At 30.9% G+C, this 17,372-nt stretch overlaps 2 protein-coding genes across 3 annotated transcripts; one reads left to right on the top strand and one right to left on the bottom strand.

Annotated features, from left to right (window-relative positions):
* The first annotated feature begins 416 nt into the window (after nt 1-416).
* LOC124944397 (protein REDUCED CHLOROPLAST COVERAGE 3) lies at nt 417-10,264 on the top strand. 2 transcript variants are annotated; one of them, XM_047484644.1, is made up of 24 exons: nt 417-435; nt 638-733; nt 852-913; nt 1,036-1,128; nt 1,239-1,311; nt 2,561-2,860; nt 2,951-3,015; nt 3,082-3,213; nt 3,297-3,338; nt 3,433-3,966; nt 4,074-4,228; nt 5,053-5,542; nt 5,639-5,701; nt 5,805-5,906; nt 6,136-6,453; nt 6,672-6,764; nt 6,867-6,968; nt 7,044-7,148; nt 7,249-7,382; nt 7,720-7,903; nt 7,990-8,121; nt 8,244-8,356; nt 8,439-8,517; nt 8,599-10,264. In XM_047484644.1, exons 2-24 carry the CDS (start codon nt 655-657, stop codon nt 10,039-10,041), a joined length of 4,893 nt encoding a protein of 1,630 aa, XP_047340600.1. In that variant the 5' UTR covers nt 417-435; nt 638-654; the 3' UTR covers nt 10,042-10,264. The 2 variants fall into 2 exon arrangements, with proteins under 2 accessions (XP_047340600.1, XP_047340599.1); XM_047484643.1 differs by lacking the exon at nt 417-435 and having other exon boundaries at nt 502-733.
* Nucleotides 10,265-14,378: 4,114 nt separating this feature from the next.
* On the bottom strand, nt 14,379-14,819 carry LOC124944887 (VQ motif-containing protein 11-like). The gene has a single exon (XM_047485237.1). It carries the CDS (start codon nt 14,817-14,819, stop codon nt 14,379-14,381), a length of 441 nt encoding a protein of 146 aa, XP_047341193.1.
* Nucleotides 14,820-17,372: the final 2,553 nt, after the last annotated feature.

The raw sequence follows: 17,372 nt of genomic DNA, 5'->3' as shown, positions 1-17,372 counted from the left end.
ATCATGCGGATAGTCCATCATAGGATTAAAATAGGTTGATTGGTAATTGTTATCTCGTGTTATTTATTAATTACATGATAAAACAAAAAGGTATAAAATTCAACAATATTTTAGTAACTTAACTAGATTCTTGTAACTAGTGGTGGCAATATCAACATCTCCTTCTAATCCCAACATTCAATAAAACAAAACACCCGGCCAATTATTTACCACAAACAACAACCTATCGTCACGCCACGTGGCACACAATTAACGGTAACCCATTTACCCTAACCCAAATCAAAATTTTTTTCTTTTTGTCCCAATTCATTTGTCTTCCCATAAGGACCTCACATGTATTTTGTCAAGAAATAGAGAGAGAAAACAAAGAGAGAGAAGGCAATCAGAAGAGCAAGAAAGGAGAGGCCAGGATTGCTCTCAAATCCCTTTGATAGGGTAAACCCAAAACCCTTATCCTATCTCCTTTTTTTTAAGCTAAGATCATCACAATTCCTTTCATCCTTTTAAGACCTAATCTATCTACAACTCTTTTTTATCTTTCTCTTTCTTTCTCTCTCTTGTTCTTGAAAATGGGCCTCTGAAAATTTGCATGCATCATCTTGAATCCTAAACAGTTCAATTCATTAATCTCTTTCAGCCAAAAAGAAGACATAAATGGCTCCAAGGTCCAACAAAAGCAAAGGCAATAAAGCCAAGTCATCTGATAATAACAAGAAGAAGAAGGAAGAAAAAGGTTTTTAATTTTCTTATTTTCTTTCTTGTTTCATATTGGTTATTTCAGATTTTTATTGGGTTTTTGAAAAAAAAATGAAAAAATGAGTATTTTGTTATTTTTGGGTATAAATTTGCAGTTATTCCAAGTGTTCTTGACATAAACATCATCACTCCATATGACTCCCAACTTGTTCTCAAGGTAATTTTAAATAATTTTGTTTTTTAGAATTAATTACTGTTAAAATTTGCTAAAAAAGTAACATGTTAATAAGAATAAAAAAAGAAAAACTGATGAAGAAAAAAAAAATTAATTACATGAAGGGCATCTCAACTGACAAGATACTTGATGTGAGGAGGCTCCTAGCAGTCAATGTGGAGACATGTCATCTCACCAACTATTCTTTATCTCATGAGGTTAGATTTGTCATTTATTCATTTTAAATATTTTAATTTAATTCATAATTTTAAATTAATTATTTAAAAAAACAATTATAATTATTTGTGTTATTTATTATGAATGACAGGTAAAAGGACATAAGTTGAGTGATAGGTTGGAAGTTGTTTCATTGAAGCCATGCTTGCTAAAATTGGTTGAAGGTAGGCACCTATATTTCTTCATTAATTTCATTATATATATAATAATAATAATATTAATAATGTCTTGCATAAAAATATATTCAAGAGTTTGTTTAATCTGATTTTCTAGGTTTTTTTTTTAATTATTTAAAATTTGTTTAAGATAAATTGTGAAGATGTTTTTGGTATTTTTACTAATAAATTAAATAATTAGATTATTAGGATAATACTAATTTGATAATCAAATAAGCACACTCAAGGAACGTGTAAAGATACTTTTTAAAATTAAAATATATATATTTATTTATAAAAGAAAATCATGTAAAAGCATAAATGAGTCAATTTTAACTATTTGAAAATGACAAAAAAAAATGATGAAAAAATTAATAAAAAAATGAAGAAAAAGATCATATTTGCTTCTAAATGTAATATTATAGAAAATAAATAGAGTGCATTGAAATTTGAAAGAGAATTGGAGGTATTATTATTTAGTTGCAGAAAAATTGACAGCCCTAAATTTGTTTGTTTATGCAAGTTGTTTGAAAAAATGTGTATTGTCAATATTTCAAATTGTTTCAAATCATTGCTTATTTTGTATTGTTTTATCATGAGTTATTATTACTATATACATATATATATTTTTTAATTTAACTTTCATAATTATATCCATTTTCTCATCTTGTTGGTCCTAAAATTTGGAATGCCACAAAATAAATAAATTTATTTCTATTAAATATAATAGTTTTGTAATATTATAAAAATATAATATAATTTAGTTAATTAAATATTACATTAATAAATATTGTGACCTAGAAATAAAATTTTGTTAGAAATATTTTTTTTTTATAATTTTGAGGTAACTGGTGTGCTCTATATTAATGACATTTTTTTAAAATTGATTTTTAAATTTGTAGTTTTTAGATAAAATTCTTTAATGCTGGAATAATATTGTTCTTTGATTTGAGCTATAATTATTTTTAAATGTATTAATATACTTAAAAAAGGAATTGTAATAAAATAATCATTTATAAAGGTTAATTAGAATTATTTGTATTTTCTTTTGGGTTGAGGATATGTGAAAATTGTTGATTTGAGTTTTCAAATGCCTATATATTTTTTTTTCAATTTCAAAAATTAATTGTTTAACATATGACAAGTAATTTTGAAGAAAGTGAAAATTATTAAAAATGATACAAAATATAAATTATATATATATATATATATATATATTAATAATTTTTTTGAAATTTGTTTTTATGAATTTTTTTAGAGGAATATCTTAAAGAGGATGAAGCTGTGGCCCACGTGAGACGGTTACTGGACATAGTTGCCTGCACCAGCCGGTTCACGAAGCCCAAACCGGCCGACGGACGGTCCAAGAAGAGTCCGAGGAACCACCACTCCGCCGTCGCCGTCGCCGGCAGGCCGCCGACTCCTCCGTCCAATGGAGTGTCTGAGCTTTCGACGTCCGTTGGAGACGGATACGAGATGGCCACCATTCATCCATCTCCGAAGCTTTCTGATTTCTACGAGTTCTTCTCTTTCTCCAACCTCTCTTCTCCGATTCTTCGTGAGTTGATGCTTTTCATCTATCTATCTGATCTATCTGAACGGTAATTCTATTGATTTATTTGCATATTTAACATATTGTGTATTGTAGACTTGAAGAAGCTGGAGAAGAATGAGCGAGAAGAGGAGAAGGATGGAGATTATTTTGCAATGCAGGTACTATTTACTTGTATATTCTCTAGGTAGACTCTATTTTCATCTTCTTAACATTAAATTTTGTAGATTAAGATCTGCAATGGGAAGATAATACAAGTGGTGGCATCAGTTAAAGGATTTTACACTTTGGGAAAGCAATCTCTTGAAAGCCACTCTCTTGTTGATCTTCTGCAACAGTTCAGCCAAGCTTTCGCTAATGTAAGAAACAATATGGAAGTAATATGTAGAAATGTGATTTGAGCTTGACACTCTGTTTTGAACAATAAATTTGATGTATGCAGGCATATGAATCCTTGATGAAGGCTTTTCTAGAACATAACAAGGTTAGATTTTACTTATTTTGAACTTTTTGAAATGTGTCCACTCTATCGAAAGAAGTGATTAATAATTAAGCTTATTTGGTGATGGCAAATTCAGTTTGGCAACCTTCCGTATGGTTTTCGGGCAAACACATGGCTTGTTCCGCCATCAATTGCAGATTCTCCGTTGAAATTCCTGCCACTTCCTGTGGAAGACGAGAATTGGGGTGGCAATGGTGGTGGGCAAGGAAGGTGTGGAGAACATGATAGTAGACCATGGGCCACGGAATTTTCTGTATTAGCTAATATGCCTTGTAAAACCGAGGAAGAGAGGGTGATCAGAGACCGGAAGGCATTTTTGCTTCATAGCCTTTTCGTTGATGTATCAGTTTTTAAAGCTGTATCAGCCATTAACCGAATAATTCATTCCAATAAAAACACAAACATTACGTCAAATGATGCTCCAGGATTGGTTTTGCTTGAGGACCGTATAGGGGATTTGTCTATTACAGTCAAACGAGATGCTACTGGTGCTTGCTTTAAACCTGAAGTAAAGGTTATGGACAGTGGTTTATCCAGCGTCTCAGCAAAGGAAGTTTCTCAAAGGAATTTGCTTAAAGGGATAACTGCGGATGAGAGCGTAGTTGTTCAAGTAATTATCTATATCCCTCTGTTTTGTGATGCTAACTTTTTATTTTTTGTAGTAAATGTTAAGATGATCAAACTTCAAACAAAAGCTTACAATAATAACTTATGCAGGATACTTCTTCATTGGGCATTGTATTTGTAAGCCACTGTGGATATACAGCAACTGTAAAGGTTGTTGGTGATGTGAGCAAGGAAAAATCCATGGCACGAGATTTTAGTATTGATGATCAACCAGACGGAGGAGCCAATGCACTTAACATAAATAGGTTCGGATCTGCAATTCATATTTGCTGCTAATAAAATGCAAATTGTTTCAAAGAGAAAGACTAATGCAAAAAAAAAAAGTTTGTGCTTTGGAAATACTTATTTCATCATTTGAAAGTGTTAGTTCTCATCGCATGTCTCATTTTCTATCTATAGAAGTGAAGAACAAAATCTAGAATCCTTGAATTCTCTTTTATTGATTCTAGAACCCAGCTGTAGGAAGCCTACTATGATGGCGAACATGTTTCTATATCGTTTTCTAATTTTTCCTTAAAGACATTTGTGCTCTGTCTGTTAACATTGTCTTCAATTCTACATGCTGTGGACATATTGGCCTGTTTGGGTATATGTTTTTGTCAACTTGATCTAAATACTTTAAAATCTACATTTGACACAAAACTCTATATGGAAATTGATCCATGAAAAATTGTGGATCTAAATTCAGAAATTTGCCTCAACCAAAAAAAATCAGTTTCAAATTTAGTTTTTGACAATTTTCCAATGTGATTGTGACAAAATACTAGTTTTCAAATAGGATCATTGTACGTATTTTCTTGGCATGTTCGGCGTCAATGGAATTAGCTCTTATTCCATTTATTATTCATTAGGGAATCGAGTTCTCTATGCATGCTCATGGACACTTTTAACGATTGGCCAATTGTTGATGGCTGTAAAGGAAAACAAAGAAGACTTTCATATTTTTCCTTTTATTTGTGGGTGCTAGCTACGCTCTTATTCGAAGATGTGATAAGATAGGAAGGTATAAGAGATCATATTCTTTGGGAAGTTATTGTACCAATGTATTTATCAAAGATAATTGTTGCAGCCTGAGGATCTTACTTCATGGACCACATAATGATGAATTACCCGGTGAAGTAGTACGAGCTCAGTCTAATCAAAGTGACTTGGAGATCTCGAGATCTGTTGTTCGTCAAGTAATCACGGATAGCTTGATGAAGCTAAATGATATGTCGACTGTTCCTGAAATACCCATTAGATGGGAACTTGGGTCCTGCTGGGTTCAGCATCTGCAGAAGCAGGAAACATCGACTGATAAGAGTCCTAAAAGCTCTGATGATGAACTGAATGTTAAAGGACTTGGAAAGCAATTTAAAAAGCTCAAGAAAAGGGGGAAAAAATCCAGCATTGTTAATGACAAAAATGATAATGATGAAGATGATTCCAGATCCATTAACATTGATGATGGAAGCAGTTTTAATAACTGTGCTTCTGAAAGTGTTGAGGAGTTGAAGAATATAATTTCTGATGAAGCTTTCTTGCGTTTGAAGGAATCTGGGACAGGTCTTCATCTGAAGGTATGATACTTAACTCATCTTTCCCCTCTTATTCTTTCATTTTTCCATTTTTGGCAACATTTATGCCTTAATGATACTTATTTGTGTTCTTGTCAGTCGGCCGATGAGCTGATGAGTATGGTGCAGGAGTATTATGATACGATTGCATTGCCTAAACTGGTACTAATAGTGTTCATTGTGTATGTTAATTGTTTTTTGCTAATGTGATAGACTTTAAGGAAAGGTTGCTAATGAGGTTAAAACTAAATGTTACGTTTATTAGGTAACGGATTTCGGTTCACTAGAGCTCTCCCCTGTAGATGGACGCACTTTGACAGATTTCATGCATCTAAGAGGGTTACAAATGCGCACTTTGGGACGTGTGGTAAGAAGAGAAAGTCATCCTTCTAATTGCAAAATTGGAAATATCATTTGCATTTAAATTTTCATGAAATTTAGATCTACCGAGCACGTCTTGAACCTTTATTTTTATTTTGTATTTGAAAATATCAATATCATTAATTTTTCTTGTTTGAAATTTAAGATTTGTTTATTTCACTCCCAATAATATTAAAAAAATCTCATTAGCAACAAATGGTTATTGGCCAAAACAGGTTGAACTTGCAGACAAACTTCCCCACATAAGGTCTCTATGCATTCATGAGATGGTCACTCGAGCTTTCAAGCATGTGATTAAAGCGGTTGTTGCTTCTATTCAAAGTGTGGAAGACTTACCTGCAGCTATAGCTTCATCCTTGAATTTCTTGCTTGGTGTAACCGTGGCAGAGGAGGATACTAAAGACTTGCATGATGATCATAATCTCAAACTTCAGTGGCTAAAGTCCTTTATAGAAAAGAAGTTTGGCTGGACTTTGACAGATGAGTTTCAGAATTTGAGGAAAATATCAATTCTTCGTGGACTTTGCAATAAGGTAGCATTTTCTTATTGCTTGTTTGATGTTGGGTTATTTGGAAATAATAAATAATCTTGTTATTTGGGTCAATTGACCAAAATACCCTTAGTATTTGACATTTTAAAAATACTATAAGGAACAAAATACCGCATTTTTGTATTATAATTGATGATTTAAATGATTTGATGAGTCTGATTAGAGATATTACTGTCAATACATAATAATTTCATTTCTAGGTTGGACTGGAGATACTTTCCAGAGATTATGACATGGAAAGTCAAAACCCTTTCAAGAAATCTGATATTGTTGCCGTTGTTCCCACATGTAAAGTACGTTCTCTCTCCCTATCTCATTCTCTCGTGTTCATTCAAGAGCTAGTGTGTGAATGCATCCTTTATTTGGGCTGCCCATAAGATATATGCACTATGCAGTATGTAGGATGTTCATCAGCAGATGGGCGGACATTATTAGAGTCATCCAAGATAGCATTAGATAAAGGAAAGCTAGAAGATGCTGTCAACTATGGAACCAAGGTCCGTCCATTTCTCAAAATACAATTAGTTAACGAGCACAAAGTTTTAAAACTAATCAGTTTCATTTGATTAAAGGCATTGTCCAAGATGATCGCGGTATGTGGTCCCTACCATCGAATAACTGCAAGTGCATACAGCCTTTTGGCTGTGGTACTATACCACACAGGTGACTTCAATCAGGTGACAAAACTGCACTTCTTCTATATATTGAACCAGTTAATTTTCCAAGTGACCTTTTCTTTCTTTCTTTTCGATTGAACATCATTTCTTTATTGTTTAGGCAATGATATACCAACAGAGGGCTTTGGACATCAATGAAAGGGAGCTTGGCCTTGATCATCCAGATACCATGAAAAGCTATGGGGATCTTTCCGTCTTTTATTATCGTCTTCAGCATATTGAGTTGTCCTTGAAGTAAGTAAATAATGTGCTGTGTTGTTACCAACTTTTATTTCATGTGGATAATGATTTGAAAAATCTACATATGTTATGTTTGCAAAAATTGACAATGATCTAAAAATAGTCTTGTACCAAATGTAAAAATAAATCACTTTCAATTCTAACTTTTGGCGATTTTTCAATTAGATCCTGATTGTGACAAAATACTTAGTTTTCAAATGGCTCAATGAATCCTGTTACAATTTCGTAAATTGAGAGGGATTGGTTTTCCATGGTTTTCTCTTTCAATAACGTATTGCTTTTTTTTCTAGAGATTTGTTGTTCACACGGGTAGTATTTCCTTATTTGGCAGATATGTCAATCGTGCTTTGTTCCTTCTACATTTCACATGTGGTTTATCCCATCCTAACACGGCTGCAACTTACATTAACGTGGCTATGATGGAAGAGAGTATAGGAAATGTTCATGTTGCACTAAGATACTTGCATGAAGCTCTTAAATGCAATAAAAAGTTACTTGGAGCAGATCACATACAGGTTCTCCCCTCTTTCTTTATCTCTTTTGTAATATTTCATTCGGTTCTCAATTGTTTGTAGCTGATATTATTATTATCATGGGACAGACTGCTGCTAGCTATCATGCCATTGCCATTGCTCTTTCGTTAATGGAAGCATATTCTCTTAGTGTTCAACACGAACAAACGACACTACGGATTCTTAAAGAGAAATTAGGACCAGAAGATCTGCGAACACAGGTATGTCCCTATCAATCATGCAATTTATCATCATTAAACCACATATATCTTTATTTTTTCGGAAAAATGGTCATTGCATGAAAAAGAAAACAGTTATAATCTCTCCTCGGTTCATTATTTAGGATGCGGCCGCATGGCTTGAGTATTTTGAATCAAAAGCCTTGGAGCAGCAGGAAGCAGCAAGGAATGGCACTCCAAAACCAGATGCATCTATAGCAAGCAAAGGCCACCTTAGGTATATTGATATGGTATTCCTGTAACACTTCATTCAAAACTATATTTCTACTTTTCTGAATGCATCCCTTCCGATGTTGTAGTGTCTCCGATCTCTTGGACTATATCAGCCCATACCAGGATTCGAAGGGAGGCGATTCGCAAAGGAAAAGACGTGTGAAGGTATAATGCATAATTTATTTCCCTTTTGATGAAATTTAAGAAAATATATGGAAATTCGAATGCTCTGTTTTTTTGTAATAGGTGGCGCAGGTTAGCGAGAAATTGCAAACTGCAGAGCATGATTCGATCGATGACATTGTAGAAGAAACAAATACAGTTGAAGAACTTTCAAAACCGGAGGATAATAAGCCAGAATCGGTTCCTCAGAAAAAATCCGAAAGCAAAAACAATGCCTCACATGAACTTACAGTTGTTTTGGGGGAAACTACAGAAGAAATAAGCTCTGATGAAGGGTGGCAAGAGGCCAGCTCAAGAATAAAGCCCGGAAATGGAGTTGGCAAGAAATTTGGCCGTCGTAAACCGAATCTTGCTAAAATCAACACCAACAGTAACGAACTCTCTAACTTTCGAGACTGGAGCTACAAAAAAGAACAGAAGAACACGACAAAGGCCCCAGTTGCAGTAGAGCCATCTCAACAAAAACAGCAGCCAAAGGCCAATAATAATAATCGTTCAAAGATTCCCCAAACGACATCTTCTCCTAACCGAGCCACTTTCCGTGCCATCGCTTCAAAATCCGTTTCATACAAGGAGGTAGCTGTAGCACCCCCAGGTACAGTAACAAAGCCATTAATGGATAAAATCGAAGAAAACACGACTAATCCACCACCCGAACCATCAGAGGAAGACATAAAAACAATCCCCATCAATGAATCAAGCCCAGATAACAAAGATCCAGAAGAAGACAACTTAACAGACATTTCATGTTCTTCAAATAATCAAGATGATAGTAATAATAAACAGGCGCAAACCAATGGGAGCAAGCTCTCGGCTGCAGCACAACCCTTCAGTCCAAGCATGCTTATGGAGGAGCCAATTGCGTTTCCGCCAGTAACTGCCAGAGTCCCTTGTGGACCCCGATCTCCTTTCTACTACAGAACCAGTCAGTCTTTCACAATGAAACATGGAATTATGAAATACCCGAACCCCGCTTATGGAAGGAACGGTTCAAGTCTTACCGGAACAATGAATCCAAACGCGCCCGAGTTCTTTCCTAGAAAAGCGTGGCAAACTACTCCACAAATGAAGGAAATCGACGGAAATGATAATAAAGGGGATAGAACAAGGAGAAGCACATCAGATGCTGATAAAGAAGAGCTGGCTCGTCAGATATTGCTAAGTTTTATAGTGAAGTCAGTTCAAGACAATATTGATAATGGAAATGAGCCTGTTGTTAGTAAGGAGAAGCGTGAGTATTCAGAGAATTCGTCTGAGGCAGTTGCGAATGATAGCGCGATCATAAAGATACTTTACGGGGACGAAGAAGGAGAAGGGAAAACGAAAGCTAGCCCATCTGAAACTGGTAAACAGGCGAAAACATCGGATGAAAATGCAGAAGGAGATGAAGATGGAGATGGAGAACGTTTCATTGTTGTGAAGAAACGGAGAAGAAACAGGCAACACTTCACAAACGGGGTAAGTGGTTTGTACACGCAGCAGTCGATATGTACGTCTGTGCGCTGAATCGAGTGTTGAGTTCATATGGAGCTTGCACACTCTTCTTCTTGTTCAATGGTTTTGCTTGAAAAGGTAAATCTGTTCATCAAATAAATTTCTTCTCATTCTGAGATTGGATTTTCTTTTCCTTCAATTCTTTTTGTTGTGTTACTTTAGACCACATGCACTACTCTAACATCAGTAAAATTATATTGCAATAATAAATATGATGTTGGGGAATAGTTTATCATCTTTTCCTGTCTTTTTTTTTTCAATAGAATCACATAATATATTAACCCATTAGGTAGATTAAGGGTTTAAGACAACTTAGCATGTTATGTTATAAAGGTGAACTTGATGTATGTGATAGACTATAGTTACACCAATCTAGCTCCCAACAGCGAGAGCGTTATTCCTAGCTCTCGGTTCTAGAACTCTAACTGAAAAAGAAAGCCTAATAAAAATCCTACACACTTTGCATATAAGGGAAAATCACCCATCGTAATTGAGATTCCTACTTCGAAGGCGGGATAAAACAACACAAAATGTTGCTAAACTCCAATTTGTACTAGTTTTTAGTAGGCTTGGCAACTTATACCTATTGGGTCCTGTACCCGGTTGTTGACCCGACATACAAAATATAGTGATCAACTTTTTAAAATGTTCTTTTAGTTTATAAGATAAAAAAAATTAATGTTCTACTTTTGTAACCTTTTAAAAAAATAAATTTAAATATCATAATCTTATCTTTTTTATAATTTTGTTTTATCTAATTAAGGTCGGATAAATTAGTTAACAGATATAATAATAGTATGAAAGTAATATTTATTTTGTCAATAGTTATAATTACATTTTAATTTTTTTTATTATAAACCAAACTATTCTAAAAAAAATGTTAATCTATAAAAGAAATGAGCCCATTTAAAAATTCAGTTCAAACTAAAAAAAAATAACAAATTAATTCTTAAAAGAAATCGGTTTCTTGTAATGAAACGGGTCTGAATTGGGTTGGATACTCGGTTCAGAGCCAATAATTTTGGATCACTTAGAATTTTAGATATTGGTTTTTTGGGCAGACTTTGGTTCGGGTCACCCAAATTTTTGTTAGGTTTAACTTAACATAAAATATTCATATCTAAGATAGAAGTATTTTGTTTGAAATCATGTATTAAAGTGAAATTTTTCATTAATTTAGAACTTTTTGAATTTGAATTGAACATGAATCATTTAATTTCTTAAAAATTATATTTTCTTTTAAATCACTCTAACAAGTTAAAAAAAAGTCAAATTATTAGACACAACAATAAAAAAATACTTTTTTAAGGGCATTTCCAAAATAATGCAATTCACATTTATCTATAAAAGAGATAAAAAAAAAAAAACACAAGTTATTGTAGTGGGAGATGGAATGTACCATATGGAGGAAGATGACAATGTAACAACAACCACTAACATTATATCTTTTACAATGCAATCATTAATATGAAATTTAAATAACCACATTAAATAATATAAAAGAAAATGTAATTATGAGTGTATGTTTGTTTACTATATGTACATTCAATAAATTCCTTAAAATATTACTAATATCATAATACCCTCTATCAATAAAAACAAAAACAAAAATAGGTATTTTCTTCTATTCCATAATCTGATCATTACAATCTGCCTCAATAAAAAAATTATAAAAGTAAAATCAAAAAAATAGTGAAGATTATCGAAAAAATATATATTGAAAGGCTCAATTTAAAATCAATACAAACCAAATTCAAAGAAAACCAAAATGTCTACCCAAATTACTCAAATTAGGTTTTGATTGGATTGAAGTTATTTGCTAACTCATATTATAGCTATCTGGGTAGATCTATAAATTTAATAAAAAAATTGGAGATAACTAATTTGGTTTTATCATTGGCTCAAATAGACTATTATTTTAAGTTTGAAATCTCACTAAGTAATCTCTCTTCTAAATGTAAGGAAGCAACAATTTCAAATATGTGAGAAATTAAATGAAAATTCATTCTCGAAGTTATAATATTTGGGAAGGTTGTTTATCTAGAAAACACATCCCATAAATTCATATCATGCATTAAGAAGATGTGCAATTTGCTAATAAAATATGTAACAAAGTATCGTCCTCAAAGTATAATCAAAACTTCAATTTACATTTTCGTGTTAGTTATCTTCACGTTTAATATAAGAGAATAAACTTATATGTTTCGGACTTCTCCATTAGTTACATGTTTTAATACTTTCTTTTGATATTTCTATATGTTACACTCCTTTTTATTTTTTTATTTACTCGTATGAACAAGCTAAAGACAGCTTGAGTTTACGTCATCGTGTTAGCTATCGTCATATCTAATTGTAATGGAAAACTTTATATGTTTTGGGCTTCTCCATTAGTAACTACTCTCATTTCTTTATATATGTTAACACTCCTTTGTCTCTTTTTATTACTTATTATCATATGTATGTAGTTATCGTCACGTTTAATATATACCAAGGAAAAGCATTATGTTTCGGATTTCTTTATTAGTTATATACGTAATGCTTTTATTTATTCTTCTCTTTGTTCTTTGTATAGTTTTGCTCCATTTTTTCTCGTATAATACAAGTTAAAAACCACTTGAATTTACGTTATCTTGCGTAGCTATCGATACGTTTAATCTAAGATAAAAGTCTTCTTGAGTTCTCAATTAGTTATTAGCTTTAACCTTTCATTCTTTTTATAAGTTTTTATATATTTTAATACGTCTTTCTCTTTTTAATTTTTTATCCATTACAAGTTAAAGGATAATTTAAACTTACATTATTATTATGTGCGACTGTCGATACGTTTAATGTAAAAGAAAATCTTATCTTCGTCATCCGTTATATGATTAACGCTTTCATTTCATTATCTTTTTTTGCTTTCTATAATTTAATCCTCCATTCTTTTTATTATTTTATCATCTAAGTAAGCATTGTCATAAAACAAATAATTTTGTAACAAATATTATTATTATTATTATTATAATATATATATTTATTTATTTAAGTTATCTATTAGTTCTTAGGAACAAGTACAAATTACAATTTTTTTGAATAATTTAAAAAATATATTTCTAAAAAATAATTATATCATATTTTTAGAAGGATAATGATAATCTGAAAAAAAAAATAAGGAAAAGTGAATTTCAATTGGCTAAATCATCATTGATACAATAACCATTAATACTGTCATAATGGCCTTGATAGTATAACATCAATAACAAACTAGTTTTATTGTTTTTATTTTATTTTTAAATTAGAAATTGAGTACGATCTCATAGTTATAACTTTCCTTCCAACTTAAAAGTCTTTCATGTTCCAGAGCAAAAGTAAGTAAGGTTTAGAAGAACTAAAAAGTACGATCTTTTTAAGTGAAAATTGAACTCGTAACTATTGTTCTCTTAAACACAATTATTATCACTTAAATTGTACTAATAAATTATTAATTTATAATTGTTAGAAAATAAATTAAAGAAACAAAAGTATTTTTTTTACTCTTATGTAATTTTTTGTATCACTTAAACAGTTAAACTAGTTTGAATTAAACTTAGTTACTACATAAGATTTTAGGAAAATGTGAATTAATTTATAATAATTAACATATTTCATAATTTTTATTAGAAATATTAATTTGTTTGGTTATTTTCATCTTAATTTTATGATTTGTAAAAAAAAAAAAAAGGGTAATTTCATCATTCCAAAAAAATAAAATAAACAACTTCTCTTTCAAATGGTTTTCATCAACATTGAGACTTTCCATTTTTTATGCACACCAAAACATGTTAATAATATTGTGATATAATTTACTATTCCATAAACCCTAAATAGTATATATTATTGTTAAGGTAACATGTTCTATGAGGTAGAACTTTAGGTTCACCAATTTATGAAGAGTCTTGTGTCCCATACATTTATAGTATTGTTTTGTATCATTCAAACATTGTTTGTTCTTAAGTAGTTACAAAATTATGATATTTTTAAAATTATAAGTCGGATCAAAAACTAACCCAGTGTTTGACGCTTGAACGGTCTATTTATGAATGATTTAAATTGAAAAACATAAGTAATTGATTAAAGATCTCGCATTCAATTTTACCACCCCACAAAATAAACCACGAAAAAAAAGGAAAATATATTATGGAGACATAGACACAAATAAAACATATTAAAGATACTTCTTTATTAACATAAAACCATAATATTGTACTAGGAAAATATCTTCAAAGGTGGACCGTACATATATATATATATATTTATAAAGCTGTTTTTTTTTTATAATTTTTATATATATTATTTAATTTATTTTTATATTTTTTTTGAGAATCATAATCTTAGGACGAAGACGGGTCATGATGTCGGGTTGAGTGCAAAGGAAACAGGTTGAGTAATTCGGGTTTGGAGCTCCGATTCATACTGAGTGGACTCGGGTGCAAATAGAATCCTTTCTCTGCAATGGCCCTCTGCTCTTCCTCCTCCGGCGCCGGCGACGGTAGCCCAAACAGATCGAACGGCGATACAGGAGATACCATCACCGTTTTCTCACCGGAAAAACCCATCATGGCATTGGCCCGATTCATAGGAATTCCCGACCCGAGTTTAATCTCCAAATTATTAGTCTGTCGCCGGTTATGGAGCCTGATCAACGGCGGCATAGGAGGAGCGATCTCGACGGCGCCGGCGACGGCGGTGGTGGGTTTGCCGGTAAGGTGCTGAACAATGGCTCGAAAGTTGGAAGGATCTGTTTGGATAAAGATTGTGTTTGAGTTTTTCATGTTTGAATGAGAATGGGAATGGAAATGAAAATGGAACTACTTGAAGATTATTAATATGCTATTAAAAAGACAGAAATTTCTCTATTTTAGTCGTCATAAGTCACTTTTTAGACTTCACTAAAATTAAACGTTAAAGTTTTTTTTTTATATTTTTAATAAAAAATTATATATTCTAAAAACAACTAATTCATTTTATTATAAATTCATTCATGGGGACATGACAGACCCAGCTAATTGTATAAACAAAATGTACAACCAAACCATTTGATTTGAACCGAACTGATATGTGCGATTTTCCACTGTTTTGACCGGGGATCGAGAAAAACTCCAAATATGTTATTGGGGTTCGAAATTAGATAGTATTTATATCTTCGTACCGATTTCCGAACCGAACAAAGAATATGCAATAATTTTGTTAATGATAATTATTTAAAATAATTAGTATATATATTTATTTTAATACACTCATTCCTTTTTTAGAATGAAAAACTATTTATCTTCTTTTATCTAATTAATGTTTGTATTAGAATTATAAATCATTGATATTTTATAATTTTAATTATATGAATTATTTTATTATTTATATTTTAAATTTAAATTATTTTTCAATTTCGAGGCAACGATGGTTTATCCTTTATATTTAAAATTACCGGCAGGGACGGGACTGATAGATTCGACACAAGAATGATAATGTGATTTCCCGAACCGAATCACCTCATTGTCATTCCTACATGAGAACATGATCAATATCTCAATTAATTATTGCCCAATTTAAAAATGCATTGATCTAGAATTGGACCTGGGTTTGAGAAAAAAAATCATTTTAAAACAAAAATTTAGTTTATTGAGATATTAAATTAGATGAAATAATGTTCTAAAATATATTTTAATTATATATATATATTAATAAATTTAATAATGTTTATCCGTTCAAATTTAGTTTTACCCAGATTTAAATATTTTTAACGAAACTTTAAGAAATTTCAAATTTTATGCAGCATTTTTTCATTGGTCATTGTACCGAATTATAAAATAAAATAAAATATAATGGACAAAGGTGATTTCTAATAAACAAAACATCACGAGTTCGATTTTTACCTAAAACGCATTAAATTGAAATAAAAGTTATGACGGTGGAGTTTATGGTAGGTTCTAATATTAAAAAAAATCAACATATATTAAGAGAGTTAAATATTGAATAAAATATTATATGAAAAATAGTAAGCAAAATAAGATAAATTAAAAAGACGTTACTCACACATTCAAACAATGGATAATTATTATGATTTTGATTAGTTTACACTTACAAGAATATTCTAATGACGCAATTAGGTGGCATTCCTTTATATATAAATGTATAACAATGTTTACTTTATTCTAAAGAGAATAAACAAAATATAAATTAAATACAACAAAATTTTGGAAAAAATTAATGAAATATGATACAAGTAAATGTCTTGTCAATGGACTTATTAAAAAGAATGAAAAATTAATTTTATTAAATAGAGAAGAAGATAAAAAAAATGAAAATGATATAAGTTAAATCTGGATAATGTAGTATCATCTTCCTAAAATAAGATGCAAACTCAAAAGAAATTGACTAGATAATAAAAATGTATATACCGGGACAAAATTTATGTAGGGGTTCGGGTGGGCTGAAGTCCACCCCGAAATTTTTTTATTTTTTTTACGGTTAAAATGTGACATTACTCCCTAATTTAAAAAAAAATCAATAGAATTCACTATTTTATTTATTTAATTATTAAAAAATGATAAATTTATCTTTATTTACCCGTTTTATCCAAAATTTTCTCGTTTTTATTTTAGTCTACCCTAAAAATTTTTTAAGCCCATCCCACCACCGAATCTTATATATATGAAATAATAGATTTTTTAAACTTACATCATAGTAGTTAAGTCGTAAAATTTGTGTCTAATGTCTTGTTCATATAATTCAGAGTTTTTAAACACAAATTTAGGTTATTTGAAAAATAATATTGAGCGGTAATTTTGATGAGGCGATGACATTTTGAGTAAAAAAACTTAAAAAGTATTAATATACAATCATAAAATAAAATATATTTTAGTATTTTAGTTAATAAATTAATTAATAAGATAGAAAAATAAACAAGTAAAACGATAAATTTTAAATTTAAGTTTTTGAAATAACCTAACTCAGGCCTGCATGAATATCTCATAATTTGATTTTTTCTAAACTTAAACCAACAAAAATATTATATCACTATTTTGTTTACTATTAATTTTATTTGGTATGAAAAGGGCTTTTCTTTTGGCCCATTTGGTGACTGTTGTAACTGGCCTGTTTGGAGTAAATTCAATGTGTAATTAAATGTTGGTAATTTTCTGCCAAATTACTTTCCTAATTGGAACTATTTCCTTACAGTAAAAGACATTTCAAACTAAACATCAATAAAGTTAGTTACCTCTTTCTCAAAACAAAAATAAGAAGTTGGTTCAATTAAAAAACTATTTTAGGTTTTTTCTTTTAATTTACAAAAAATTATATATAAAATGTTTTTCTAATTTTAACCA

Source organism: Impatiens glandulifera, chromosome 7, assembly GCF_907164915.1.
Source record: "Impatiens glandulifera chromosome 7, dImpGla2.1, whole genome shotgun sequence".
NCBI lineage: Eukaryota > Viridiplantae > Streptophyta > Magnoliopsida > Ericales > Balsaminaceae > Impatiens > Impatiens glandulifera.
Note: the sequence above shows the minus strand (reverse complement) of the source record. Positions and strands in the feature narration are given on the sequence as shown.